The 27,724-nt window shown below is 45.7% G+C and overlaps 1 protein-coding gene across 1 annotated transcript in view; it reads left to right on the forward strand.

Annotated features, from left to right (window-relative positions):
* Window positions 1–1,539: 1,539 nt before the first annotated feature.
* The window catches only part of HTRA1 (HtrA serine peptidase 1), a 33,542-nt gene continuing 7,357 nt past the window's right edge, over window positions 1,540–27,724 (forward strand). Inside the window, 7 exon segments of the mRNA XM_030950881.1 lie at window positions 1,540–1,706; window positions 1,709–2,014; window positions 16,663–16,762; window positions 17,100–17,304; window positions 26,732–26,863; window positions 26,865–26,927; window positions 27,609–27,641. Coding sequence (XP_030806741.1) covers window positions 1,562–1,706; window positions 1,709–2,014; window positions 16,663–16,762; window positions 17,100–17,304; window positions 26,732–26,863; window positions 26,865–26,927; window positions 27,609–27,641 — 984 coding nt within the window. The 5' untranslated portion in view covers window positions 1,540–1,561.

Below are 27,724 nucleotides of genomic sequence, written 5' to 3' on the forward strand. Positions count from 1 at the left end.
TGGGACAGCTGGAATTCTGGTGCATGGGAAGCTCAAATGGCTCGTTGTTAAACTTTTCTTAGGAGAAAACATTTTTAATTATTTTGTGCTAATGTAGTTGCTGACAAGTTCAGCTCCTTGGTCGCAGCTCATCTAACAGTTAACAGCATTTCCTCTCGCCTAATGGGTTGTAAAGTTCATTAGCTGCTTGGCTATCGGCGCCTGATAAAGGTGCGCTGAAATAATTATAGATTGGGAGTCAGTTCAAAAGTTTAATCGGCTTGTAATTAAAAAAAAAAAAAAAGGCTTTGCTGAGTTTCCAGCTCTATTAAACCGTTCCCTCTCAGCTTTGGCAGGGATGCCCTGTCCCTCGGAGGGCACTTGGGTGTAATTAAACCTCCTTGTATGTGCCCGAAGAGCAGATGGCAGAGAGGCCGCTGTCCATAGGTTCTGGCCGGTGCCCAGCTGCCGGATGAATGGGATCAGCCTGCCTGAGATGGTGCAAAACTACTTTTTTCTTCGTATTTTTTTTTCCTATTATTATTTCAGTTGATTAACCTTCTGCTAATTGCTGGTATCCACCTCGCCCTGCGGCTCTGAGCGTGCCGGGCGAAGCGCGGGGCCGAGCAAAGGCTCGGGAGCATCCTTCCTCCCATCTCTTCCTCCCATCCCTTCCTCCCATCCCTTCCTCCCATCCCTGGGGTACCGGCCAGCGCCTCCCGCGCCCTCCCGAGCCGGGAATCTCACGGGAATTCCGGCCATTCCCGGCGGGGAATTGATATTGGTATAAGTTGTCGGATATTTGCGTACATTTCCATAGAATGGATGTATCCCTTCACTCCTTCCACCCCATCCCCTTATCAGCCGGAAGCTTTATCGGCGCTTACTTTGGATTGTTTTCCCGTAATTCCCGAGCTGGGGAAGCGTTCACATCCCCCCGGTTCGCAGGAGCGCCTTATCAGCCTTTCCCGAGATCTTAATCAAACCGGCCGCGATTTCGGGGCTTTCACCGCCGAGTTTCCCCGCAGCGCCGCACCTCCGGCTGTCCCGGGGGGTGATGTCTCTGTCCCGGGGGGATATCTCGGTCCAGGAGGGGGCTGTCTCTGTCCCGAGGAGCTGTCTCTGTCCCGAGGGGATGTCGCTGTCTGACATGTTAAAAAAACAATTGTATACCTTTCCTCTCTAGAACAACCACTATCAAAGGTGGAGATACAAAGAGACACAACCTTCCGTGGAGAGAGGATGACAGAACCTGGAGCTTTCCCACTGTGGGTAGTTTTTCCCCTCGGAGTGTCGCTGTCCCGAGGGGGGTGTCGGTGTCCCGGGGAGAGATGTCTCTGTCCCGGGGAATGTCGCTGTCCCGAGGGGGATGTCTTTGTCCCGAGGGGCTGTCGCTGTCCCGGGGGAAAGTCGCTGTCCCGGGAGATGTCGCTGTCCCGGGGGGGCGGTGTGGGGGTGTCCCAGCCCGGGGGGGGCCGTGCCCGCGCTCCGGTCCCGCCCCGCCGCGTCTCCCTTAAAGCGGCCGCCCGGCCCCCGGCGCTCTCACCGCGCTCACCGCTCTCGCCGCCCCGGAGCCGCCGCGATGCCGCTGCTGCGGGGCTGGACGCTGCTGCTGGCGGCCCTGCTGCCCTCGGCGCTGCCGTCGCTGCTGGCCGCGCCGCCGCCCGCCTGCCCCGAGCGCTGCGATCGCTCCCGCTGCCCGGCGCTGCCCGCAGCCTGTCCCGGGGGCCCGTGCCCGACGCCTGCGGCTGCTGCCAGGTGTGCGGGGCCGAGGAGGGCGAGGCGTGCGGGGGCGCGGGGCCGCCCTGCGGAGAGGGGCTGCAGTGCGTGCTGCCGCCCGGAGCCGTGCCCGCCTCGGCCACCGTGCGCAAGCGGGCGGCCGCGGGGCGCTGCCAGTGCACCAGCAGCGAGCCCGTGTGCGGCAGCGATGCGGTCACCTACGCCAGCCACTGCCAGCTGCGGGCCGCCAGCCGCCGCGCAGAGCTCCTCCGGCAGCCGCCCATCATCGCCATCCAGCGCGGAGCCTGCGGGCAGGGTGAGGATGCGCGGGGGGATGGCCCGGGGTGCGCGGGGGGATGGCCCGGGGTGCGGGGGATGCGCGGAGGTTCGGCCCCAGCATCCTCATGCCCGGTCGGGATGCGGTTCCCCCGGAGGAGCCGGAGATGGGGCTTGGCCGCGGCTGAGCCCCGCCGCTCCAGCTCAGAAACCGGTTTGGCAGCGGCTGCCAAGTGCAGAGGGGTGAAAAACCCTGCAGCCGATTTAAACTTATCTCCCACCTCCCCCCGAGGGGTGATGCCCGGCTCGAAACTGGGGGAAACTGGTGCAAATCCTCAGAAGCGGCTGCGGCTGCGGAGCCCAGCAAAGTTTGGAGGAATAAGTGGAGCGCGCTCCCGTCCCAGCGCTTTGTCACAGGGAAATGCCCCGGGGAATAAAGGCAGGAATGCAGGAGCCGCTCGGATGTGATGGAGCAAAGGGGTGGGCAGAGCAGGCTGCTGCCTGCCTTGGCCCGGCTCAGTAAATGTGCTCTGATTAATAAAATACTTGCTGGAAAGGGAGAAGCCTGTTAACAGCGTGCTAAGCTCAGCCTAGACTTTTGTGTTTGTTTTTGTTGGGGTTTTTTGAGGATGGAGATGGACGCCGATAAGTAACAACGCGTGGCGTTTCTCCTTCAGCATTCTTCAGTTGTCAGCGTAGTCAGACCCAGTGTAGTGTGAGTGCTCGGTGCAGGACGGATGCAGATTTTTTGTAAACGGTGTAAAGAGGCATTGCCGGGTTACGAAACGGTGGCTGAGCAGCCCGGAGAAGTGTTCGGTGCGGTAGGAGCGGTGGGTGCAGGATGTGACACCGAGCGGGGCAAAGCCGAGCTGGGATAAGCGGGGGATGATCGTCACAAGATGCAGCCCCTAATACGGGCTGGATTAAACCTCGTAAGCCGAGGCTCTGCATCCCTTCCAAGCCGTTCAGCGCCATTAGGGGGTAACGTGTAAAAATTAGCATGGATTTAACCTTTATTTCTGAAGTGGTAGTCACTTTTTAGTAAGTCAGCGCTGTTTTAGTAAGGAATAATTATTTTGGTATAAGTTTTACAATTTTTGGACTTCTTTTCTTTTAAAACACATCTTTTTCTACACTTGGCCGTCATCTCTCCTGCAGAAAAACATTCTGATGTACAGTGGCTGTGTGTTCAGCCTACAGATCGAGCTCACAGCTCTGGTGTCAACACAATCAATTTTTTGTACCCTTGGTTGTCCCCTCGGTGTCAGAGCTGTGTTGTGCTCCGTGGCACGTTGCTGGCATTTGCTGTCACTGGAGACAATCAAACTTTTCACCCCCACAGTTTCCTGATGCCCAGTGTAAGACAATGCCTTGTGATTTTTATTCTCGATCCATGAAACCAATATTGTTTTCTCAGCCTTTTCTGCTCAACGTTTGCAGGATTGGGGCTGTGTTTGAGCTGGGAGCAGTACGTGCCTCTGGTGGGGGGTACAGAAAATGCACGGGCTGCACAGAGTCCCTGTCTGGGAAAGCTCTGCTGCTGTTGTGGATCCATCAGGAGTAATTCCAGACAATCATTTTGCCCTGTTGCACCTCTGGAACAAAAAGAAAGTGCTGGAGAAGCCAACTGGCAGCACATGTTTATCCCTGGATGAGAGCAAACATTGCTACCAGCAAAGCTTTTTTTTCACATGTAGAGAGCCTGAAATAGAAAGGGATGGAGAGTAGGCTGTAAAGTGCCTGAATCGATGTTTTGAAAAAGCATTGCCTAATATTTGGCTCCTTAATGTAGTTAATTTTTAATTTTATTTTGAGTTCATCATCAGGAGTGCTTTTTCTACCTAAAGATTGAGTTATCTCCAGCCATTTTTTTCATAGTAACACACCCATGTAAATAATTTGGTCAGTACAATGCACCAGCCTTGGAAAACAAAGGAATGGGAACATAGAGAAAGTGTTTGGAAAGTGCTTTTTGTTGTTGTTTTTAAACTTCACACTATTTCAGTAGCTGGTCAAGTACAATGCTGCGTATATTGCTTAAAATAAAGTAAAACTTTCTGGCATTTTCAATTTTCATGTCCTGCAGTGTGCTCCCAGTGCTGATCAGTGATTCCCAGAGAATCTCTTCAAACACCAGCAGTGTTTAAAGGGAAGCAGCAGAGGCAGGAGCAGGTTGCTGTGGGTCTGTGTGCAGAAGGGGGATGATTCCCTATGTAAAATGAGCCTTAAAAAGCTCCAGCCCTTTCCAGCAGTGTCCAGCTGTGCTGTGGCAGCATAACCAGTGCCACCCCTCCTGCTGTGCCCCAGCCTGGGCAGGGCTCCTGGGCTGCAGCTGCCACTGAAGAAATCTCCCCTTTCCATCCGAGGATGCTCAGGCCTGCAGAGCCCGTGCTGCTGCAGCTCTGTGTGTGCTGATACCAAACACAGAGGCACAGAGAGAGGTGAATGTCCCCTGGGCAGAAGCTGTGGCTGTGTCAGAGCATCCCACGCCCAGCAGCGAGGTCACTGCCACGAGACCTCGATGTTCAGTGGTGAGGTTCAGCATGCTGGGAGGATGTTTTCTTTTTCTTCTGCAAATATGTTTTTGGTGGCCTTAAATCCCTCCAGCTGACCAAGGGAAGAGGGCTCAGCACACAACTTAAACCAGGCTTTATTCCCTTGCTCGTTTTTTCCCACAAGTGTTGGCAGGCATTTCGGGACAGTGTGCCCTCCTGTACACACTGTAAAATATAAACTAACCTGGATTTGTCCTTTCCTCATCAACCAGAGGCTGAAGAACATTCCTTGTGGTTGCTCTCCATTTCTAACTACTTTCTGCCTGGTTTTGAGCTGGTTTTATATGTTTTCATATTTTTGTTGGTTTTACCATGTCTAATGTGGTATCTCAGTGAGCTCAGCAGCCCTCAGCTCGCTGGCATCTGTCACAGGTGGCTCTGACATCTGTCCCAGGCGTGCTCTCACCATGATGTCACATCTGGGGTTTGATGGGGGCTCTGATGGCTTGGATTTAGCAGGACATTACAGCTGGACTGCCTGGGGAGAAGGCAGAGGTGAGGGGTAGCTCAGTCTAGAAAGCTGTGTGTCACTGAGATACAGGCTTTCCTGCTCCATCACCTGATTTCACATTCTACAGACAGCAAGGGGGAAGCAAAAAAAAAAAAAATCACTCAGTTTCTTGCAAAGTGCCTGACTTTGTGTTTTGAAATGCACCAGGCATCCAAGTGTCTCTGTGTCATTATCTGGCAGGAGAACAGGACCTCTGTGGTCAATAACCCATTTGTCATTAACTGAGTCCTTCTGGAGCAGCCTAAGAGTGAGCTGAGGGCACAGGGGATGGGCAGGAGAGGGACCTGCCTGCATCCCTGGCAGTTCTGAGCCTGGCAGGAAGGGATAATAACCAGGGAAGAGAGAGAAACTCAGCTGGGAAACCTGTGAAGGTTGGGTGTGATGGTGTTCACAGGGGTCTTAGCATGAGGGAAGAGATGAGGATCTGACTCCATGTTTCAGAAGGCTGATTTATTATTTTATGATATATATTATATTAAAACTATACTAAAAGAATAGAAGAAAGGATTTCATCAGAAGGCTAGCTAAGAATAGAAAAAGAAAGAATGATAACAAAGGCTTGTGTCTTAGACAGAGTCCGAGCCAGCTGGGCTGTGATTGGCCATTAATTAGAAACAACCACATGAGACCAATCACAGATGCACCTGCTGCATTCCACAGCAGCAGATAACCATTGTTTACATTTTGTTCCTGAGGCCTCTCAGCTTCTCAGGAGGAAAAATCCTAAGGAAAGGATTTTTCATAAAATGTGTCAGTGACAGCTGGGAGCTCTGCCAGATATTTATCAAGAGGGAAGCTGATACTGTTGTTATGAACCAGACTTTCAGCTGCTTCCCTGAAGATAATAACAGGCACACGGTGGTGGTTTTATTGTTGTTATTTGTGTGCTGAAGAAGTGTTGGGAGACTTTGGCAGGTTACTTGGCACGTGCCAAGTCTATTAAAATCGACCCAGGAGGAGCAGGTTTTCAGGGTCTCAGTGCACAAATGGCCATTCCAGTGCTGCTAAATGTCATCTCCTCCCTCAGGTGCTGTTTGGGTGGTCTGAACATCATTCTTTTCCAACTTCTCCTCAGTCTATTTTGCAGCAGCAAGAGAAGGGAGGGAAGGAGGGAATGAAGAGGCAGCTGAAGGCAATGGAAATAAATAGCAACATCTTTCCAGAAGAGCACCAATTCCCAAGTGTGGGATTAAGAAGCTTTTCCAAAGCCAAGTATTCAGCTCGGAGAGGAGGCAACTGTAAGAAGTGGTTTGTCAGAAGCAGCTCACCTTTTCTCCTCTCCACATCCAGATTTCCTTCCTGGGGAGCAGGCAGTAATTTTGCAGTCTCCAGACTTCAAACAGTCAAGTCAGTAAACACAGATTTGGAACAAGGAAAAGATTCAGTCCTTTCATCTTGTGGGCTTTGAAATTTAAAGGTACCTGCGGACTGGGCAGGAATACTTGAGGCCATGAGTAAGCAGCAGGAGTGTTGTTAGGATGTGAGGGAGGCAGCAGATCCTGAGCAGCTCTCTGGCTCTGCCGTCCAAGAAACAGGAGAAGCTGGAAAATATTTTTCAAATGTGAATTTACGTGTGCTTGGAGTGAAAGGAAGCAACGTCAGAAATAGAAACTGGGGTTCTGTGGAACTTGTGTTGTAAATGCAGCCATTCCTCACTCCCAGGAGCTGCTGGGGCCTCCAGGATCCCTGGCTGGACTTGGCACTGAGTCCCACTGCCTTTGTGGCTGGGCCCAAGTGAATACCTGACGTTATTTTGGAGGCTGTGTTCAGGGTGTAGAATAAAAGACTTTATTTTACCTTCTGGATGCAGGTCATTGTGATTCCCAAATTATTTATCCTGCTTCAAAGAGAAGAACAGAACTAAAAAATAAGCTTCCACTCCCTTATATCAAAGGGCTATAAAATAATTGATCTTTTACTAATGGATGTTGACCTTATATCTGTAGGTAACAGGAGAGTTATAATATCTTAAGCTTGTGAGACATGACACAGGTGAGTAGTTATTTTAAAGTTTAATGAACTGAGAAGATCTTTGCTACCACATTTCAGCAGTTGGAGATGAATTTCTGGGTTAATACCAGGCACCCCGGTGCCCTGATAAGGGAAGCACAAGGTTGGAGGTCAGCTGGCTTGTGCAATTTGTTACAAGTGCTCTGCCAGGAGCTTGTTTCTGGAGGAAAATGGGAAAACAAAGCAAATATGTGTTCCATGTGTGAGCAGATGCATTTTCCTCTGCCTTTCCTGCAGGCTGGCACCTGGCCCTGTCACTGCAAGCAGTGCCATTAGAACTCTGTGTGGTATTGGTTAACCAAGCCTCATTCTTGTCTCTGTCACTTTTTCCCCATCAGGGTTTCTCAGTCTTTCCATCTCCTCGCTGTTGTAAAGCCTCTTTTTTTGGTGAGACGCGGGAGAGGGATGTGCAGTGAATAATTCCTACATCCCCTTTTGCAGAGCTGCTGCTGGAAACCCCAGTGAGACTGAGAGCTATGGTGCTTGAAATGTTTCTGGTAGCACTGGGATTTTTGTTGCCAGACAACTGATGGATAAAATAATGCTTAGTAAATTTGGCAGCCATGCACAGAAGTTACCCAGTGGGCAAAAATTTGAAATATTTTCTGTAGCAGAGGGTAACTTTAGGAGGAGCTCTCAATATTTTTCCAGAGACCACTGTCATTGCCCCATTTCACAGATAGTGAATCTAGGACAGGAAAAGATAAAGGGCTTTGCTCAAGGTCAGCCAGCAGCAGAGCTGAGAGCAAACTGAGCTTTCATGAGTCCCTGCTCAGTTTCCTGCACCTTGCCAGCATTGCTGCTCCATTTTCCATTACTTTTCTTTTCCATTACTCAATTTTCAAACTCTCAGGCTGCAGTTTTGGCCTTGCCCTGCCAACAGCATCGATGATCTGTCGATCTGCATCTGCAGAAAGCCCCCTTGGAGGAGGGAAGGAGTGGGTGCACCAGGCACCAGGAAGGAAGAGAAACCCAAACAAGCCTCTCCCCTCCCACCATCCCACCCCCAAAATAAACACAACCCCCCAGGAATCTCATGCTTCAACACTTGTGGTGGGGAAGGGATGATTCACTCCTTTTTCCAGGACAGCACAGCCGCTGTTTGGAGTGTCTGCCCTTTATCTCTGTGTAGACCTCAATCTATGGAGGTAAAGCTTGGCTAACCCTTGTTTTCTCTTGTATTCAGACACTGAAAGTGGGCAAGCAGAAGCCACTACTTGTAAATATGAAAAATACTCAGATGGCCCATAAAATAAAGCAGGATAGGTGTGGGGATAAGAATATCAATCTTTACATAGCTGCTGTTGATAGGGGAGCTGTGAATATAATAATTAGGATTCTAAATATCGTTGAAAAATGCACATTTGAGAGTGAAATCGAGCCCTGCTGTGCTTTAAACCTTCCATGGGGAGCTACAGGAGCAGCAGGGCTGTGTGACAGGGGCTGCCTCACCAGGGGCAGTGCCACCCCTCACTGCAGCTCCCCAGGCAGGGGGGCAGAAGGAACATCCCCATCACTCCAGCTTCATTTCCCAGCCACTCACTGGTTTCTGATGTCCACATTAGAACAGATCTGGGTGGTCTTGGAGTGATTCTTGAGACAGATGTAGAAAATACTGCCAAAGGCTGACAGATTTTTCAGGCTATTGAGGCTTTTGCAGTGTAATTGTGCTGGGATCAAGTACTGTACAATTACAACACCCCAGGGTAGGAGTGCTGTCTGTTTTATTACTGTTCTGAGGGGGTTTTATCTATTTTTTCCTATAGATTTGACCCTCATTTCTATCAATTCCATGTCACTCCTAAGTCCTGCCACAGGGAAGTGGTGAAATCAATGCCTCCTCCAGCTGCAGAAAAGCAGCAGCATCTTAGGAAGCTTTTTATAGGCTTTCCCCTTAAGAGGTTTTTTTTTAGGCCAGAGAGAAGTTTAAGAAGCATGAAAACAAGAACTTGTTTTTATTCCCTGGTGTCTTCATACCAGGGTTCCTGGAAGTTGAAGCTAAGTCTCTCTTAAGCAGAGATTTCTTCTGAAGATGCAGTGTGAAAGTTTCTCACATACTAAAAATGAGATCTTAATGGTTTTATAATTTCAGGAGGAACTCTCAAGATCAGGCAGCTGCTGGTTACATGTGGGATATAGGAATTACCACGTCGTTGGTTCTTAATGGGAGTTTTGAGGTTATTTTGCTGGTTCTCTGCCTGTAGTCAGTTGGAGCTGGGAGGTAAAACAGGGTGATGACCCAACTTGGAAGGGACACAAACTGAGCAGGGCTGAAAAAAAAAGGAGAGGAGAAATTATTCCTGACTCATCTGTTGTATTTTCAGCCTTCTGCAGAGAAGAGAATTGTCTGCTTTAACCTGTTGGCTGAAGTACTCTGTTCCTCTGTCTGCAGGAAATGAGGCAGACTCTTTTCCATAACTACCTGACTTGCATTTCTTAGCACTCCCAGCTCAGACAGGGCTGCTGGGATTACATTTTTTTAATGATATTTTCCAGCTCAGCACTCTTTGCCTTTGCCCTGAATTGTTCTTCACCTTCATTCCGTGTGTCTGAGCATCTCCCTGCTCATGCTGCTCCTGCTGCCTGTGCAGGGCACTGCTGGCATGGCCACCAGAGCTCTGTGCCATTGTCAGAGGGCTTCTGGCTCCCAATTAATTGGGATTAATTAATTAATTAATTGGTCATCCTGGCTGAGCCCCCCTCAGCATGCTCCCATAGCGGCTCTCCTTTTCCTTTTTTCCTTTTCCTTTTTTCCTTTTTCTTTTTCCTTTTCCTTTTCCATTTCCTTTCCCTTTTTTTTCCTTTCCTTTCCCCTTTTTCCTTTCCCCTTTTTTCCCTTTCCCCTTTTTTTCCCTTTCCCCTTTTTTTCCCTTTCCCCCTTTTTTTTCCTTCCCCCTTTTTCCTCCTTCCCTCTTTTTCCTCCTCCCCCCTTTTTCCTTTCCTTTCCTTTCCTTTCCTTTCCTTTCCTTTCCTTTCCTTTCCTTTCCTTTCCTTTCCTTTCCTTTCCTTTCCTTTCCTTTCCTTTCCTTTCCTTTCCTTTCCTTTCCTTTCCTTTCCTTTCCTTTCCTTTCCTTTCCTTTCCTTTCCTTTCCTTTCCTTTCCTTTCCTTTCCTTTCCTTTCCTTTCCTTTCCTTTTCCTTCCCTGTTTATGCCCAAGCTGGGTTTCCTCCCACCTCACCACAGCTGTTTACAGAAGGAATTGCAGTTTCCTGTTGTTTTAGATGGAGCTGTCTCTCCTCTCTGGATTCCTGCCTGACACCCAGTTGCCTTTGAGCCTCATCAGCCCAAAAGTCTGGTGGTTTTTGCTCCTTGCTGCTATAATTCTGAGTCTGTTTTGCACTCAAGCCAGTGCACTTGGTTTATAAAGGAATTTCTGGCATTCCTGAGAGTTTTTATATACATATTTTCTCCCTGTGAGGTTCTGCAAGGGTTGCTAAGGCCTGAGATTGTTGCAATCCGATAAAATAGGGTTATGCCCATTTTAGAGCTAAATCTAAGCCACTAAAGCACAAATTGCTTTTTACAAGTTGCATGGAGACTGAGTAACGCAGCTTGGACCAGGATGCACCCATCCAGGGCATTCCTTCTCTGCAGAACCTTCCAATCCTGTGATCTACAGTAATTCAGCAGCTGAGCTGTAACAGAGATCTTCTGTGCCTGATTAACTTCCCACTTACTCTGCCTTGTAGATAAGTGGTAGGACAAGTCCCTGTTTGCCTAAAAATGAAAGTGTAAATCTGAAATTATATAAGAATTTCCTAAAAGTAGGCTGTGGGCATGTTACATGAGGAATTTGATCATTGACCATTTCCAGTGGCAAGACCATCCTGAACAGCAGGATTGGTACTGGATGCCAAAGAAGTCTGATTCCCACTAAGAAAGAAGCTGGACTAAAGAGGTTGGACCAAAGTTCTCTGAAGGCTTTGCTCTGCAATTTCTTTATCTTCAAATACTTTTTGTTGTTGCTTTATAAATACACAAGAACTCTTTTTGTCATTCTCTTCATATAACTTGATAATTCTTTTTATCACAGAATGGTCTGGCTTGGAAGGGACCTTAAAGCTCATCCCATTCCACCCCCTGCCATGGGCAGGGACACCTCCCACTGTCCCAGGATGCTCCAAGTCCTGTTCAACCTGTTCTTGGACACTGCCAGGGATGGGACATCAGATATTGGTAGCATTCTTGTGTTGCCAGTGTCTGCTTTTACTTATTCCTACAGCTGGATCCTCAGTACCTCTCCCTTCCAAGCTCTTGTCAGGGCAAGCATTAATTTGTGGCCAGAAGTGAATGAGTAGAATATCAATTAAAACATGAAGTTTTTCACCTTTATGTTGTTACTCAAACGTTCTTTTGTTCTGTGAGCGACCACACATTGCTCTGAAATCTGTCCTGTGTTACCATTAATTTGGGAGCTGTTCTGTTCTATGAACTTTGTGTAGATTCCCTGTTTTGTTTAGCTTGGCAGTTCTTTGGGGTTTGTTTAAAATCGGTGATTAAAATGAATGAGTTTCTGCTTTTGGATTAGCAGGGAAAATACAAAGTCCTTGTTGAACACTGCCAAGAAGGAATTGATCATCTAAATATTATGGTGATGAAAATGGACTTTAGTTTTCCTTTGCACGTGTGCATTTATGCCAAATTGCAATTTCACTTAAAGTCCTCACTTTAATCTTGCAGTGGTTCTTGCTGCAGGAAATATTTTAAATTAAGACCAGATTTGTGTAGTTTACTGTTTGGAGAGATTTCAAGCACTTTATTTTACCATTATTTAGGGCTATGAAAGTATTTTTGCTTTTAGGGCATCACAGTAATGCAGACTTTCCTCCCAGAAATCTGTGAGGTGTCTTGAGTTTCTGCATGGATTATACAGGGGAAAAATAACTGATGCAATAGCATCTGTATTAACAAGGTGCTGTGGTTTAGACCTCTCAAAATTCCCTCCAATGACCTAAGAGTTGCTCTTGAGCAAATTGCCTGTGACACGTCGAGTGTTGTTCCTTATTTACTTAGTGTTGTCATTGCGTAATACCCTTTTTTTGGTGAATTACACAACTTATCCTTGAATAGGAAGTGGAATATTTAGGCTTTGCAGCTTTCTGTAATTTAAAAAAAGAAAGTGTGGCAGCAGATTCCCACACTTTTTTCCTTGCTTCTCTCCAGCAGGGTTTGCTGATCCCCCTGTTTTCAGTGAGTTGAGCACCTTTGCTGGAGTTTTTTTGTCCCCATAGTCAGAGGTTCGGAGGTTTTTATGGCATGAATGGAAGTTTGTACAAACACCAGTGGCTGGAGTTTTATTTGGGAAGGGTGGAAGTTCTCCAAGCAAAACTTGGTTTGTGGTTTGTGTCAGTAGTCACCGGTTCTGGCAGCCCGGAGCTTTCGTGAGTGCTGCAGCTCTTTTGGTTTCGTTCTGCTGAGAATCCCAAGCCCAAGCCATGCTTTCAAACCCCTGTGTGTGTGTCTAAACAAGTGGTGAGTGCAGGAGGAAATAATCTCACCTATTTTCAGCAGCCTGGGCAGTTTAATACCTTTTAGTTATCCCAGGAACTGCAGCCCTTCAGTGAGGGTGGCACAGAGACTTTCTGGGACGTGCCTTTTTTTCCCTTTCACCATGCCTAAGACAAAAAGTCCTGTTAAATGGGATAATGATTTTGCTCCTCACCGCAGTCAGTAGGAAGGAGAGCTGAACCCCCTTTTTGAAAAAGGGGAAAACTGGGTGGGGAAAAGCCCCATGTCTGACTGAGATGTGCCCAAAGCTTTGTTTGAAGACGTGCTCTCTTCTCTATGCCAAGAGCAGCTCTTCCAGGGCAGCAGACAGCTCTCCCAGCAGAAGGGGAGAGGTTACTTCAGTGAGATTTCTATCTCCAAAGCATCTCCTCAGTTCAGCTCAAAATAACCACCAAAAGCAGCATGTGTGAGCTGTGAGCATCATTGCATCGATGCCACTTTGAGTAATGACCTAACCAGAACCCAGATCTTAATTTGCTTTTTGGCTCCTCTTTATGAAACCAAATTACTTCAGTTGTTTACAGCTGGGTGTGCTTTTTTTCGTGGCCAGGTACTCTGTCTTGCTCTCCTAGCAGTCTGTTTACTGATTATTAGCCCTGTTAATGCCAGTTGGCAGAGATTTGCCTTCTCATTTCAGGGCTGGCAGCCAGCACACCTTTGAAGTCCTTGAAGAATTTAGTTGCCTTGGGAATTTTTCATGCTATAACCTATTTATATTTGGGTGTTTGTTTTTTTTTTTTTTTTTTTTGCCATTTACTGAATTCACAACAATCATCTTTATAATGTAATTAATAAAGGTTTCTTAGCCGTGCTCGTGGGCATTTTAGGGCATTGTGCAATAGTTCAATAAAAACATTACAAAACACAATAATCACAGCATATAAATAGAAAGAGGAGCAGTCTGGGAAGATTTGAACATCAGAGCCTGAAGGTATTTAGGAACTTGAGCTTTATTCAAGCCCAGTTCTCAATGATTTAGAAACAACCCAAAACAACACCACCCCCAGAAAAAAATCCCACCAAAACCAAAACATATATTTGCTACCAAAAGGCCCTGAGCTATTGGTGCAGCTGGAAAATAGATGTGTAAGAGAGAAGAGGAAAGTATACCTGGTGAAGTTCTCAGTTTCACTGCAGGAAACTGCCCTGTGGTGGTTGAGGAATGAGCATCTGACCACATTAAATTTGTAATGTTGGTGTTTTTATGGCCATTTAAGCTTCCACGTGGTCCTTTGTGCCTGGGTTCAAATGTTAGGTAAAATTTCATACAGAGGTGGTTTCTTGTAGGAAAGATCAGCTCTCAGCTCCCCATGTGCAGCTCAGTAATCCCAAAGAGAAATCTGCTTTTTTTTTTGCCCTCCATTATTCTTTATCTCAGTGATAAAAGAATTTTCAAAGTATCAACACTTTTACTACAGTATTCAGATTTTATATTCATGGTAAAGACCAGTTTACAGGAATTTTTCCGTTAACATTCATCGATGAATTCATCAAGATCAGAGCTTTGACTGTTGTTTTTTTGCTTTAAAAAGGTATGTTTTCCATTTAAATGGGCAGTGGTTCAAGAGCAGTTGCAAAACTGTGTTACACAATGCAGGAATTCCTAATACATAAGCAATAGGCAGGCGTGGCCAGCTGCTGGGACCTTTTTGGGTCAGTATGCCATGAATTATTATTTATTATCTAACTTTTTCAAAAGTAGGAAATTCTGAACTTTTTTTTTTTTTCTCTGCAGTTTAGTTTGGGACTGCATGAGGGGGTGGATCATGGGCAAAATACTGTTGCCTCTGAAATCCTGGCTTTTGTAGGCTCCAGTTCCAAGGGAAGGCAGCTCTGAGATGAGGTATTAGCAGTCTCACCATGTACAGCCTGGGCATCCTTTTTCTTCTTCAATAGCTAAAAGCAAAAAAGATTGAAGGCATGAAAAAAAAGCTGTGCTTTGCCTGTGTAGTTCCCTCATCCGTGGAGCTTTTTCTTTTTTTTTTTTTCCCAAGGGCAGGATGTGACCTTTGGATGTCTACAGCATTGCAGCTGAGATGAAATCATTTTATAAGCAGTGATCAAAAAGCAGATCCATGGCTGCAGCAGTGCCCTGCGGAGTTTTAGCACAGCACCACGTTAATCCCACCCGATAATCTGTCCAAGCACCTATTTAATGCAAGTGGATAATTCCAGACTGCATTTCTTATTGTAGCAGCTTCCCAGACCTGTCCCTGTGATAATTGTCAGCTTTACAGCAATGACTTGTTTGATACTGAATATTTCTAGTAGGGAATATAAATCGTTTGGTAAATTGATATTTCTCAGTCAGAGAAATGTCCTCTGTGGGATAAAAGCCCAAGGGCAACAGCTCATGTGTAAATCAGAAAACACTGAATACTCTTGAGGAAAACAGTGAGGTGAGGACAAAAGTTTCCTGATCAATGTTGCTGCTTCATAAAGCAGATAAACACTTTTTTTCAAACAGCACAGCGGGTTTCGTGGTTGCTGCTATGGCTGCTGCTTGTGACTGGCTGCCTTTAAAAGCCCTTGAGATGTTTCACAGGGTGTAAATAAGGAAAAAAACCCTGTCCCTGAGTGACAGATGGTGTTTGGGTGGAGCATGCACCCCTCTCCTGAGGGACAGTGTGTGCTGTTGGCATTGGGAACTCACCTGGAACATGCTCACCCCTGAACCAAACCAGTGTCTGGTTAGTGTTAAAAGCCAGGGGCATTTTGTTCCCAAATCATTATTGTCTCCAGTGTGTGCTTGAAAATTTGCATGGCTTTCCTCTCTGGTTTTTCCAACAGCAAAGGGCATTCGGGGTTTTGGTATTGGGATAGGTTTATGGGATAGTCCTTCTATGATTCTGCAAATAAATCGTCCTCTTACACCGCCAAAGGCACTTAGAGCATCCACAAGCTGCTTATTGCTTTAATCTCTGCGTGGATTTAGAAGCCAAATGGCAAAGATGGATGGGAGCAGCACAACCCATTAATGCTCCTCTGAAAGCCTGTAACAGGCTTGGCTTCTGCCTGTACAGCAGGAGATGGATGCACCAGATAAAACCGAAATGAAAACAAAGGGTGTTTCTCACCTCTAAAGGAATACAAAATAACATTTCGGGGTGTTCCCGATTTGCATAGCTGCTCCCAGTTTTAAAAAGCAATATTTTTGCCCCTGAACTGCTTGAGAAGGAGAAGCTGTGTCAGAACTGTGAGTTTTCCAACTTCTCTTGGTGCAGACAGGTTTTCTGTTGGTGACAATGGGAGTTGGATATCCAGTGGCATTTGAAAATCCCACTGGCCCCTGCTGACCACCCAGCGACCATGAGCTTTTGTTGCAGCACTGCCCAGGAATGCAGAGCTTTGTGGTCCCATTGTGTTGTCCTATCTATTTCACAGCCCTGGGGAAGGCTCCAGAGCAGGGGGGGATCCATGGAGCTGATGGAGCTCCGGGTGGGGAAGGATGCCTCGAGTGGGGCTTTGTGGAGCATGTGGAAGGTTCTTCCACATGCAGGTGCCAGGCAGGGGCTGCTGGGTCAGGCTGTGTGGGGACACTGGTGGGAAAGGAAGCCCAACCCTGCACCCAAGTTAAACTTTCTCAGCAGCTGCTGAGGGCTCACTCTGGGGTCAGGACCTCTGTGTCCTCAGCATTTTACAAACGCAGCAGCCTGAGACTTCAAAACCCTCCAAGAAGGCGTATTTTGGCAGAGGAACAGAGCTGGTTTGTTTAATCTGGGAAGACCATCCAGGCTAAGTAGACCATCCAGAAAAAGAGGGCAGCAAGGGAGGCGTCTGAGTACAAAATCCCTTTCACAGACAGGGAATGAGCCCCGTGCTCCTCCAGTGCCCCATCCCTGGGCACAACAGAGGGACGAGCCCCATGGCCCAGTGGGGTGCACTCCACACCAGGAGGTTCCATGGCTCATTTTCCCTAAGGATGAAGCTCTCCACCTCTGTGCAGAGAAGCAGGGAGGGAATCTAGGGCCGAGGTCATGCTGCAGACGACTTTTAAGGAAGGGAAAGATACCCACTCAGAGCTTTTTTTAATTCAGGTGTTTTGCAATGGCCCTCCTGCAGTCACTTGAAGAACTCATGACACGTCCTCTGTTTCTATTTCAGGCCAAGAACATCCCAACAGCCTGAGGCACAAATACAACTTTATTGCAGATGTGGTGGAGAAGATCGCCCCTGCTGTGGTTCACATTGAATTATTTCGCAAGTAAACAAGATGCCCAGTCTTGGTTTTTTTTTCTTTTTTATTTAATTCTTGAAAACAGCTGCCAGTGTGACAGAAATGTTGATTGATGGCATGAAATAGCAAAGAGGTTTTGAGATAATAAATATTTGTCATGCTTAAGAATTAGAGATAATTTAAGAGTCATGGAAAAATAATTAGCTAAAGTAATGGATGTGCTTTATCTTCTTAATGAGAGTAACAGCAGATATCTTAAAACATTAGGAACTCACCAAACTCCTTTTGGCTGTGTGTTATTTGGAGTTATTTGTGACCTTTCATCTTTTTTTTGCAGCAATAATTTATTTCCCTTGTCTTTTAGGCTTCCTTTTTCCAAGAGGGAGGTTCCTGTAGCCAGTGGCTCGGGGTTCATTGTCTCTGAGGATGGGCTGATCGTCACCAACGCCCACGTGGTCACCAACAAGAACAGGGTGAAGGTGGAGCTCAAGAACGGGGAGACCTACGAAGCCAAAATTAAAGATGTTGATGAAAAATCAGACATTGCACTAATTAAAATAGATTCTCAGGTGAGTCGTTAAAGCAAGACACATTTTGTTCCTCTAATTGGACATCCTCCTTTCCAAAAAGTGTCACTGATTTTCAGGTTGGAAGGAAAAACAAGTTGTTTACTGGGCTGGGGTTTTGAGAATGTATGAACTAGGTGGATACACCTTTTTAAAAGCCAAGTTTGTGGGTGGCAGTGGTAATTTTGTCACCTTCAGTGTAGTGAAAGAATCACATTGCACTTATTTATGCATCCTCAAAATAAAAAACAACACTCCAGTTTGCTGGCTGGTTTGCACACACTTTATCTGATATAAATCTTTCTCAGAGGAGAAATGGGGGTGTTTTGCTTGTGCTACTCTGTCTTGAGTGCCTATATTGAAGTCACAAATGGTTTTTAGAGGACACATTTGTCCCTTGCTGATGCAGATACTAAAGTGGAAAATACCTTGGGGAGCGTCTTGAGCATGGAAATTAAAGCCAGCTTGGAAAGATGTTCTTACACTGCAAGTGGTTTTCTGAGCAGCTTCCCATCTATGATCTCCCTCCCTATCAAATGTTCCTCTGTCAGCATTGCTGTGCCTCCTGCCACAGCAGCAAAGCTGTCAGGAGGTTCTGCACACGTAGCAAGAAGGAAATGGTGTGGAAATGCTGTGTAATGGAGCTGCAGTGAGCTGGACGTGGCTCTTTGGGGTGCTGCTCACACTGGCTCCCCTGATTTGGTCTGCCAGTTGATGACCTCCAAGTTTAAGGGGCAGGAATGCTTCATTTGAAACACATGACTCAGAAATGTGTAGATCTTGCAGCGTTGTTTTAGTTCAGGGCTATTCCCCAGCGAGGTCAGAAGTGTTTGTGCCAGAGTTCATGACTAAGCCAGCGCCTAACGCAGAACCCTTGGATGACCCGAGGGATGGAGCGCTCCTGCTGCTCCCTTGCCACCTTTACAACTTCAAATCTTCTTCTTTTTTAAAAGCTTCTGAACAGTAACCAGGCAGAAAAACCAAACAGTACCAATCATGGTTTTGCGGTGTTGTTTTTTTCTCTGTTTTCATGGCGTCGCTTGTTTTCTCATTTTTATCTTTAAATAAGAAAAAGCAGTAAGAAACAAAGGGAAAGATCCCCAGCGCAAGCACTGGCAGCATTGGGATGAGCAGGATGGGGCAGGGAGTGAAGGGCAGCTGGAGAAGTGCTTTAAAATTGGAAGTACAAGGTGGAGGGCAGAGCAGACACGGTGAGAAGGAGAGGACTTGGAGCAGCAGGAACCTGAACTCCAGAGGAGAGAGGTGGCAGAGAGGAGACACTGAACTGGTGTGGTGCTCAGTTTGAGGACTCAAAAGAGCAGGCATGGGCTTGAATGTTATTTAATATATAACATTATCAAGGAGGAAATGGCTCCTAATTGTCCTGGGAAGCTGCTTGTGGGAAGAGAGAACCTGGAAGCAGTTTGGAAAAAAGGTAATTCATCCAGATGGGCTTGTGGTGGAAAGCACTGCTCAACAGGGCTGGAACTGGTCTGAGCTGCCCTTGGAAGCATCTTATCAGCTGTACAAGGCAGTACCTTGGGTGGTGTTCTCCTCCTGACCTCTCCCATTGCAGCTCAGGATAATTTTAAGACTGAGGGGAAATTTAAAGGGATGGGAGACCCAGATTTCCAGCCAGCTCTGGTAACACAGCACTGGGAAATCCCAGTCCAAGGTGGGGCCTGAGGCACCTCTGTTCACAGGACAGGTGTTGCTTTGCATTTGAGAATTAAAAACAACGTTTTATGTGTTCACAAAAAAAGTTAAAATGGAAAGGTGGTCAGCTGAGAAATTGATTCTCAGATTGAACTTTTATGGGGCATTTTTATATATCCTTTCAAGTTCAGTCTTTGAGCTTTCCTTTTTGTACTGGAATGCCTTGCAGTCATTCAGATGCATGAAACACTTTTTAAAATCACAGGGGTAATAATTTATTGAATTTGAAATGTATTTGCTGGCTAAAGAAGTCAACGGGGTGGTACAAATGACCCCTTAAAAATCTGGATATGGCATGGAAACCATCTTTAAGAATTTTTCTGAAGTAAGAGGCGAAGTCCTTAAACTGGAATAAATTATTTGAAGGTGACATCAAAGATGCAGAAGGGTTTTTTTTTTCTTCTTTTTTATGTGTGGCATGTTAAAGCAGGATCTGAAGGGTGAAGAATGCTCTGTGATTTGGAACAGAGCTGGGATCAGGCTGTCAGCTGGTATTCCTACAGCTGTTCAGATTTTGCAGCAGCCTGAACGCTGTTTCCCTCTTTAAGGTGCGAACATCTGGTCAGAGACATTACCAGAACTAATTTGGCTTTGCTGAGTGCAGTAGGAAATGAAAGAGGGTGGTACAATCTGGGCAGCAGTGAGGATGAGCTGTTTCTCTGATTAAATTCTTCTCCGTGGAAAAACATCTTGCAGTCAATGAGGAACAGAAACCTTGGAGCAGTTGTTCCAGTCCTGAAATGTGCTTGTTTTTACAGTCTATAAAAGAGAGCACCAGTGTTTCTCGTGTCTGTGGTGACACTGAGCAGTTTGCTGGAGTGTTGAAAGTAGGAAGTAAGATTGGAATCAATGTGGTAGCCATGAATCCAATCTAAATATCCTTCCAAATGCAAGGAGGAGACCACATCACTGGAAAGGAGCAGTGCAGTTGCAGACAATTTGGATATGAACATGCAAAATTTATAAGAGTTCCCTAGAAAAAGTTGGATTTTGGTAGCATAGGCAGGGACTGGTGAAATAAATAATCTGTCCTGCGTGGCACGTGTGATACTGCAGCGAGTGTGAAACCCATCAAAACTGTTGCACAACACCCCAAAGGGAGCAGATGCTTTTTTGCTGGCAGAGCTGCATTGTGGGATTCATCTCAAGGCAAATAACTACCTTGTTAAATCAGAATGTGTGATACAGCTGCTGACAAATAAACACCGGCAGGAGGGGGGGAAATTTCAGGGTGGTTTAATGGACAACATCAGGGCTAATGGGGGGCAGAATTACAAAAGAACCCAACCCAGATGGGAACTGAAAGCCCAAAGTAGTGGAAGGTGGAGGTGGCTTTTGCCTGGAGACCCTTTTCAGCCCTGGAAATCGAGCTCTGTCCACAAAAATGAAAGAGGGAGCAGGGTGAATGGCTTTATTTGGAGGTGTTTCTTCTTTCTACTAAAGAAAAGTGCTAAAAAAGCAGCCATGAGACACTGACCCTGAAATCACACAGGGAACACAGGCCAGGTCCTGAAGATTTTTGCTCCTCAGTGTGGCCAGTTCCAGTTCTTCCCCCCAGACAGGATTTGGCATTTGCATGGTGCAGCAGCAGTGGGGTTGTGACCCACCTCTAATTTGTGGCGACATTTCAGCCCTTCAGCTGAAACCCTCAGCTTAAGGTTTCTCCTGCATCTTACTAATAAACACTCCGTTTGACACTTTTAAATCAACAAGACCTCCTGCCCTCGTTGCCCTGGTGGTTTCCTGAGGCAGAGAGTGTCTGTATCTTTGTGGTCAGAGGGGATTTGATTTTCCCCTGTGTGTACAAACTGGAGGAGGCAGGAAAGCAAACTTCCCTGTTTATGCATCAATATTTTAATAGCCCACATTTTGAAGAAACAAACTACTTGGACACCAGATGTAAGTGGCTTTTCTGAAATGCTATTTCACTTTGAAATCTGTGGCTGGGTAATACGCTGCTTCCTCTTGAGAGGCTGAGGAAGCCCACATATTGCTTCCAGAAGTGTTCAGGACCCATAGGAATGAAATATCTTGTAAAAAGCTTGGATCTTAACTCCAGTTTATTCATCAGTTTAGGCAGCAGTGGTTTCCTGCCATCTTCAGCTTCTTGTAGCCCTCACTGTGGGGACAATGTGCTGGTCCAGCTTCCCATGCAGCAAAATTCTGTGATTCTGTGAAAATACATCTCCAGGGTGGGTCTGCCAGCACCAGCATATTTTTAATTACTATTTTTATTTTATTTAATTGTAATTTCATTTGTGTTTTATTTTTAAGGGAGAACAGCAATCTCTTGCCAGGCAATTGAAAAGCTGGTGACATATCAAAACAACACTTCATCCTTTTTTTTTTTTTTTTTTTTCCTACAAGCTTCCCATGCTCCATATTTAGATAAGGAGACTCAGTTTTGCTTTTCTAACTATAGATGAAATACTTTTGGAGGCTTGTAATGTGTTCAGCCTGGGTTTTTTGTTTTCTTTGACTCTCTGTCAAGCAGTTTCTAGATTGTAGATGATATTCTATATTTTTATGTGCTCATGACTGGTGGTTTTGTTTTGCCATAACGTATTCTGAAAGTTGAATTAGTCAGAACAGAAATGCAATTCCCAGGACAGTTACATGTTTTGCCAGAGTTACACTCACAGCTGAATTGGTGTTCATCTGTGCCTTTCCCACCTAAAAATAAGAAGCATGAAGGAGATCTGTCGCTGGTTAACACAAGTTGAACTCAGAACTTTTGTCTCCTCTTCATCCGTTTATTGAACTGCAAAGTGCTTCCTGCAAATTCCTGACTTTCCATCCACAAATGAAGGGGATTACAGAACAGTGGAGGGATTTACTTGCTTTCTGTGCCAGCATGGAGGCACATTCACTTATTTCATGGGTGAAAAAGTTCAAACCAAAACACCTCCTGCTTATGGCTGTCTGTCTCTGGGTTTCCATTTCTCTGTGGCAGTGGCTGTGCCTGGTTGGTGGTTTTGTGCTTCCTCCTCTCTTAGCTTTGGGGCTGTTTTGTCCAGATTTCACTTATTTTATCTGACTCAAGTTGTGCTGTTAAAGGACACCAGGGGAACATCTGTGCTGGCCCTGCTGGGGCTGCACTTTGAATCCTGGGGTGGTTTTGGACCCTTCACTGCGAGGAGGACACGGAGGGGCTGGATGGTGCGCAGGGAAGGGAATGGAGATGGGGAAGCGTCTGGAGCCTCAGGAGAGGCTGAGGGAGCTGGGAAGGGGCTCAGCCTGGAGCAAAGGAGGCTCAGGGGGCCCTTGTGGCTCTGCACAGCTCCTGCCAGGAGGGCACAGCTGGGGGTCGGGCTCTGCTCCAGGGAACAGGGACAGGAGCAGAGGGAACGGCCTCAGGCTGGGCCAGGGCAGCTCAGGGTGGATATTGGGGTAAATTTCCTCACAGAAGGGCAGTGTTGGAATCCCCATTCCTGGGGGGATATAAAAGCCATGTGGATGCAGCACTTGGGGACACTGGGTTAGTGGTGGCCTTGGCAGTGCTGGGTTAGGGGTCGGGCTCCATAATCTCAGAGGGCTTTTCCTGTGACCGTGTTCACGGGGGTCTCAGGATGAGGGAAGAGACGAGGATCTGACTCCATGTTTCAGAAGGATGATTTATTATTTTATGATATATATTATATTAAAACTATATTAAAAGAATAGAAGAAAGAAAGGATTTCATCAGAAGGCTAGTTAAGAATAGAAAAAGAAAGGATGAATAACAAAGGCTTGTGTCTCAGATAGAAAGTCCAAGCCAGCTGGGCTGTGATTGGCCATTAATTAGAAACAACCACATGAGGCCAATCACAGATGCACCTGTTGCATCCCACAGCAGCAGATAAACATTGTTTACATTTTGTTCCTGAGGCCTCAGCTTCTCAGGAGGAAAAATCCTAAGGAAAGGATTTTTCATAAAAGATGTCTGTGACATTTTCCAAGCTAAATGATTCCGTGTTTCTCTGAGTCCCTCTGGCTGATGATGCTGATCTCTACCTCTCTCCTCTCATGCCACAATAGCTGGGTCCTATTGTTGGCTGGAGCCATTTCTTGTGGTGGTGCGCAGCTCTCCATGTCGTGGGAGTTGTGTTTATCCAGGGTTGGAGTCAAATCCATATATAAAAACGTCTGAAGCCCTTTGGGATGGGAAAGTCTTAAAATATTAACCCTAATTAATGGCTCCTTCTCTGCCTGGGTGTAAACAGTGAGTCATGTGCCACTTCGGGCTTTGCATGTTTGGTCCTATTTCTGGGTGCTTGCAGAATGCCTGCCTGCAGATTTGTTTTATTGAGTAAACAGGGATCCAGCAGAGCCCCAAGGCTTCATCAAAGGAAGAGTTAGAAAAGACAGGGGTAGAGAAGGTATTATATGTTGCCCAAAGCCATGCAGTGAGTCACTGGGAGAGCTGGGTTTGGGTGTTCCTGGCTCCCTGCTGCTTGTGCTGCAAGGCATGGTCCTTTGCCTGGCGCTTTTAATTAACTGCACTGGCAAATCTGCAGCCAAAGCAGGAGAATCACGAGTTGGAGTGGTGCTTGTGTCATCCTGACGGCCATCAGACATTATGTAAAGATTGAAGAATGCACATTTATTAAGTATAGCTATTAAGAGCCCTGAACTCGCACTCATTTTACCAGGATTCCTGAACTTCCTGGGGATGAGCCTGCCAGTGGCAGGGTGTGAGGGCACAGAGGGGGTGTTCTGACACGATCCTGGTACAGCACTGCCTGCCTGGCATCGCCAGGGCTCCTCCTGGGCTGCAGAAGGATGCTTTTCCCACTCCATCATGGGATTTTCATAGGTTTTGTGCTGGTTTCATTTCAAAACCACGTGTACAACGTAAATAAATACTTGAGTTTGTTTTGTTTTTTTTTTAATAACAGAAAATTCAATAGTGAGTGTGGCAATGTTTTAAGCTATTTTAGAGAGAACCCCCCAAATTTACAGCCGTGACAACACATATATTCATCATACCCAATTCCTCATGATTGTTTTGTAGGGGCACTAATACATTTACATGCAGTGCTGTCAGTGTGTCAGTCCTGCCCCACACCAGGAAATCACAAGGAACAGAGGACACGTTTTCCAAAGCTGTGTTTCATAACGTGTGCAGGACCAGGAGGTTTTTGCAACGGGTTTTTGTTTCTAGCAAGGGGAAGGTTAGCCAGACTTTCCAGAAGGCATGTTGAATCACAGGGGTGACCTGCAGCCAATCCATACAGCATCAGAGCTTGAACTGAAGCCTGGCTAGTATAGGCACAGCCCTGAAAACTCAGCACAATCACAATTGTATTAGTCACAGGCCGTTCCTGTCCTTTCTCTCTGCTGCCAGATGCAATTTTGGCTTTGTGACTGTTGTTACAACTCAGGAACTTTGTATAAATATTTTAACTTTGTACACGACCAGCCTTTATTTTTTTTTTCCTGGTAATGAAACATGAAAAGTATTCTGTTTTCTTTTGCTTGTCTCTGTTTCATTTGCTGATAAATGCCCCCTTTCTCTGCAAAGTATCTGTGTTCAGTGCACTGGGACACAAACAAAAGCCACTTTTTGTCTTTTGTGTGGGTTTTTTTTTTTTAATTTTTTTTTTAAGAAGGAAAAGCAGTGCCAAAAGAAGATGCTGGTTTGACCAATGACATCTTGCAAACACGTGCTACGTAAGCTCAATAGCATCTGCTGAGGGGAGGAAGGGCCAGGGTGCTCCCTGTGTCCAAACATGACCCAGATGGGGCTGTTTGTGTTAGCTGAGCACAACTGCCTGATTCCCTGCCCTGGACTCATCCCCTGGAGCTGTGCCTGGGGTCAGGGGCTGCCCTGGGATGCTGCTGCTGCTGCCTCTCTGCAGAAAGGATGGGGAAACTGGGCAGAGCTGCTGGATCCTTCCCAGAGCTAAGCCACAGCTGGGTTTCTCTGTGGCTGTGGCACTGATAAGGGCTGTATTTTATCATTATTATTATTCATTAGCAGGGCATTGCTGGTTGTGATAACTTTCCTCTGAATGCAAATAGACGTGGAAATGCTTTCTGCTTTCTGTGCTGCCTGTTCTGTTGCTCTCCCAGCTCACTCTGTTTGTTTAATTATTTTCTTGCTCTCTGGAGACTGAAAGATAAGTTTCCATAAAGCATCTTACCCTGTCTGGGAGCTGGCAATGAATTTTATTGAAACAATCTGCTCCTTTGAGTAAAACTTCCCTGGTGGGATTGTAACAAAGCTGAATAAAGGATGCACAAGACCAGTCTTGTTAAACATTAAAATCATAGCTCCTGTATTTGCAGCAGCATACAGTGATAACTGATGCCATTATTTTTTGCTTTCTACTTTGCAGGCATTGTCTGTCTCTTAGGATATTTGGAATAAACTGTAGGTGAAAAATACAAAGTGCTGGGAATTTGAGTTAGTTTATAACACTGATTTTTTGTCCCTATGGATGAATTATTGAGTCAGGCTTTCAAACTGCTGGTAACAAAACCAGAGCCAGCAATGAGTTTCCAAATTAAACATGCAGTATTTTCTCTTTTTGCCAAAACTTGAAGTAGGTCAAGCTTAGAGGAAGCTGGGTTCAAGTTAGCTTTGCCAAGCAAAAGATAAATGCCTCCAGAATTCTGTTTTCATTTTTGGGTTCAGTAACCTAATCCTCCAAATCCTAAGTCTAAACCTGCACTTATATGTGTTCATTGCTGCTAATAGAAATAGTCTGGTGACATGGTTAAATACCATGGGTTAAATATATGGTTAAATTACCTGGGGAGGGCCAGGATAATTTAGACAACAGATAAAACAAAAATATTTAAAAGCATGTCACATCACTGTAAGTGTAGAGATTGACTTTTAAAAGTGTGAAGAAAGGGAGAAATGGCACTCAATGTGTATTGTACAGGCAGGTGATGAATCAAAAAAGTATTTATTTGAAGTATGACCTGTTTCAGAACACCCTTGATTCATTAACAAGTGTGGATCCAACCTCCCCCCCACTTTTTTATTTGTAATTGCTGTACAATGCAGTGTTTGCTGGATTTTAAGAATATTTTAGTGGGAATGTCTTCAACTATGTAATATTTATTGTGTTTAGAGATAAGATCTTGAAATAAAAGTATAATGGTATCCTCTACTGTCATAACAGAAAAATCACATCAGGTCCTTAAATCCTAACATCTTCAGAGGAAGACATCACTGTATGTAGGAGGCAATATAATTATTTAGAAGGAATACTTCACTAAAAGAAATTTAGCTGAATCAGCTGGTGTCTTGTGAGAACATAAAAATGCTTTTAACTGTACACATGCATGCTTAAAACTCTTGGGCTGTTGCTTTCATGATTCTTTAGTGTTCACTCTCAAACAATATCATATTTTTACTTCAGCAGCTGTTTGCTAATTATTTCAAGAAGTGTTGGATGTGGCTCCTTTCTAGTATCATCAGATGTTTGCTTTGTACAGCAGAGCATAAATATTCCATTGGTCTTTTAATTGTTCTTGATTTTAATGGATACCTGTTGTGGAAATAGTTCTCCAGTGTAAAGAGCCCACACTGGATGTTTCTGTAAAACCCACACACAAAATACTCAAAGAAAACAGAACAAAATCCCTGAGGGATAAAAGCCTCTCTCTCTCCTCCTCTACCCTGTGAATGCATTCATCCTTCCGTAACATTTGTTCTGCCAGCGGGGCAGTGTCTTAACAGTCGAATTTTCTTTTTCTTTTTTCTTTTTTTATTTTGCAGGGTAAATTGCCAGTTCTTCTGCTTGGCCAGTCTGCAGACCTGAGGCCAGGGGAGTTTGTGGTGGCCATTGGCAGTCCCTTCTCCCTGCAGAACACGGTGACCACGGGCATTGTGAGCACCACGCAGCGCGGCGGGGAAGGAGCTGGGGCTGCGCAACTCCGACATGGACTACATCCAGACAGATGCCATCATCAATGTACGTCCCCTCCGGGCTGCTGCCCTCAGCCCTGGCCTTTCCCCAGCAGAAATCCCTCCTGTGATGCCCTTCTGAGGAGCAGGGAGCATTTCTCTCCCTGTAAATGTGGACATCTGCACCGCAGCACCGCTTGGTGTTACTTAGAAATCCCCCCGAGGAGCCACACCAGGCACAATATCTGCCTTCACCTCAAAATCCTTGCAGATTGCAAGGGAGGAGGCAATATTCTCTGGCAAATAAATATCTTTTTCGAAATCCATCTTGTTTTCTGAAAAAGAAGCCAAGCTTCGTTTAAGGGTTCAAGTTTTTTTCTGCATTAAGGCAAAACAATAGTTTTTGTACTTCAGATCTCGGCCTTGTAAGAAATCTTCACTAACAGCTCCCAGAGCTGTCCTGAAATCCTCTCAGTTTCTAGTGTGGCACTAAGAAAACAAAAGGAAAACCTTAGCTTTCTTAACTTACTCTGGCAGGAGAAGAAAAACTAAGTATTTGCAAAGCTCAGCTAAAAGGGTGATGTTCAACTGTGGTTTATGGTTTATTTAAAACTGTTCTATTGCATGAATTTAATAGACAATGGAAGCAGTACTACAGAAATATTGCAAAAATTTATTTTATTTTTTTTCACGCAACAAATTAGGAGGTAAATACTAAAATGTGTTCTTAACTTATGTTTATTTTCAGTATGGGAACTCTGGAGGACCCCTAGTAAATCTGGTAAGAGTTTCTCTAAGTTTGCTTAGTGTCAAGCTTATTGCTGTTTAATTTAAAAAATAAAATGATACAGTATACCCCACCCA

Source organism: Camarhynchus parvulus, chromosome 6 (assembly GCF_901933205.1).
Source record: "Camarhynchus parvulus chromosome 6, STF_HiC, whole genome shotgun sequence".
Lineage (NCBI taxonomy): Eukaryota > Metazoa > Chordata > Aves > Passeriformes > Thraupidae > Camarhynchus > Camarhynchus parvulus.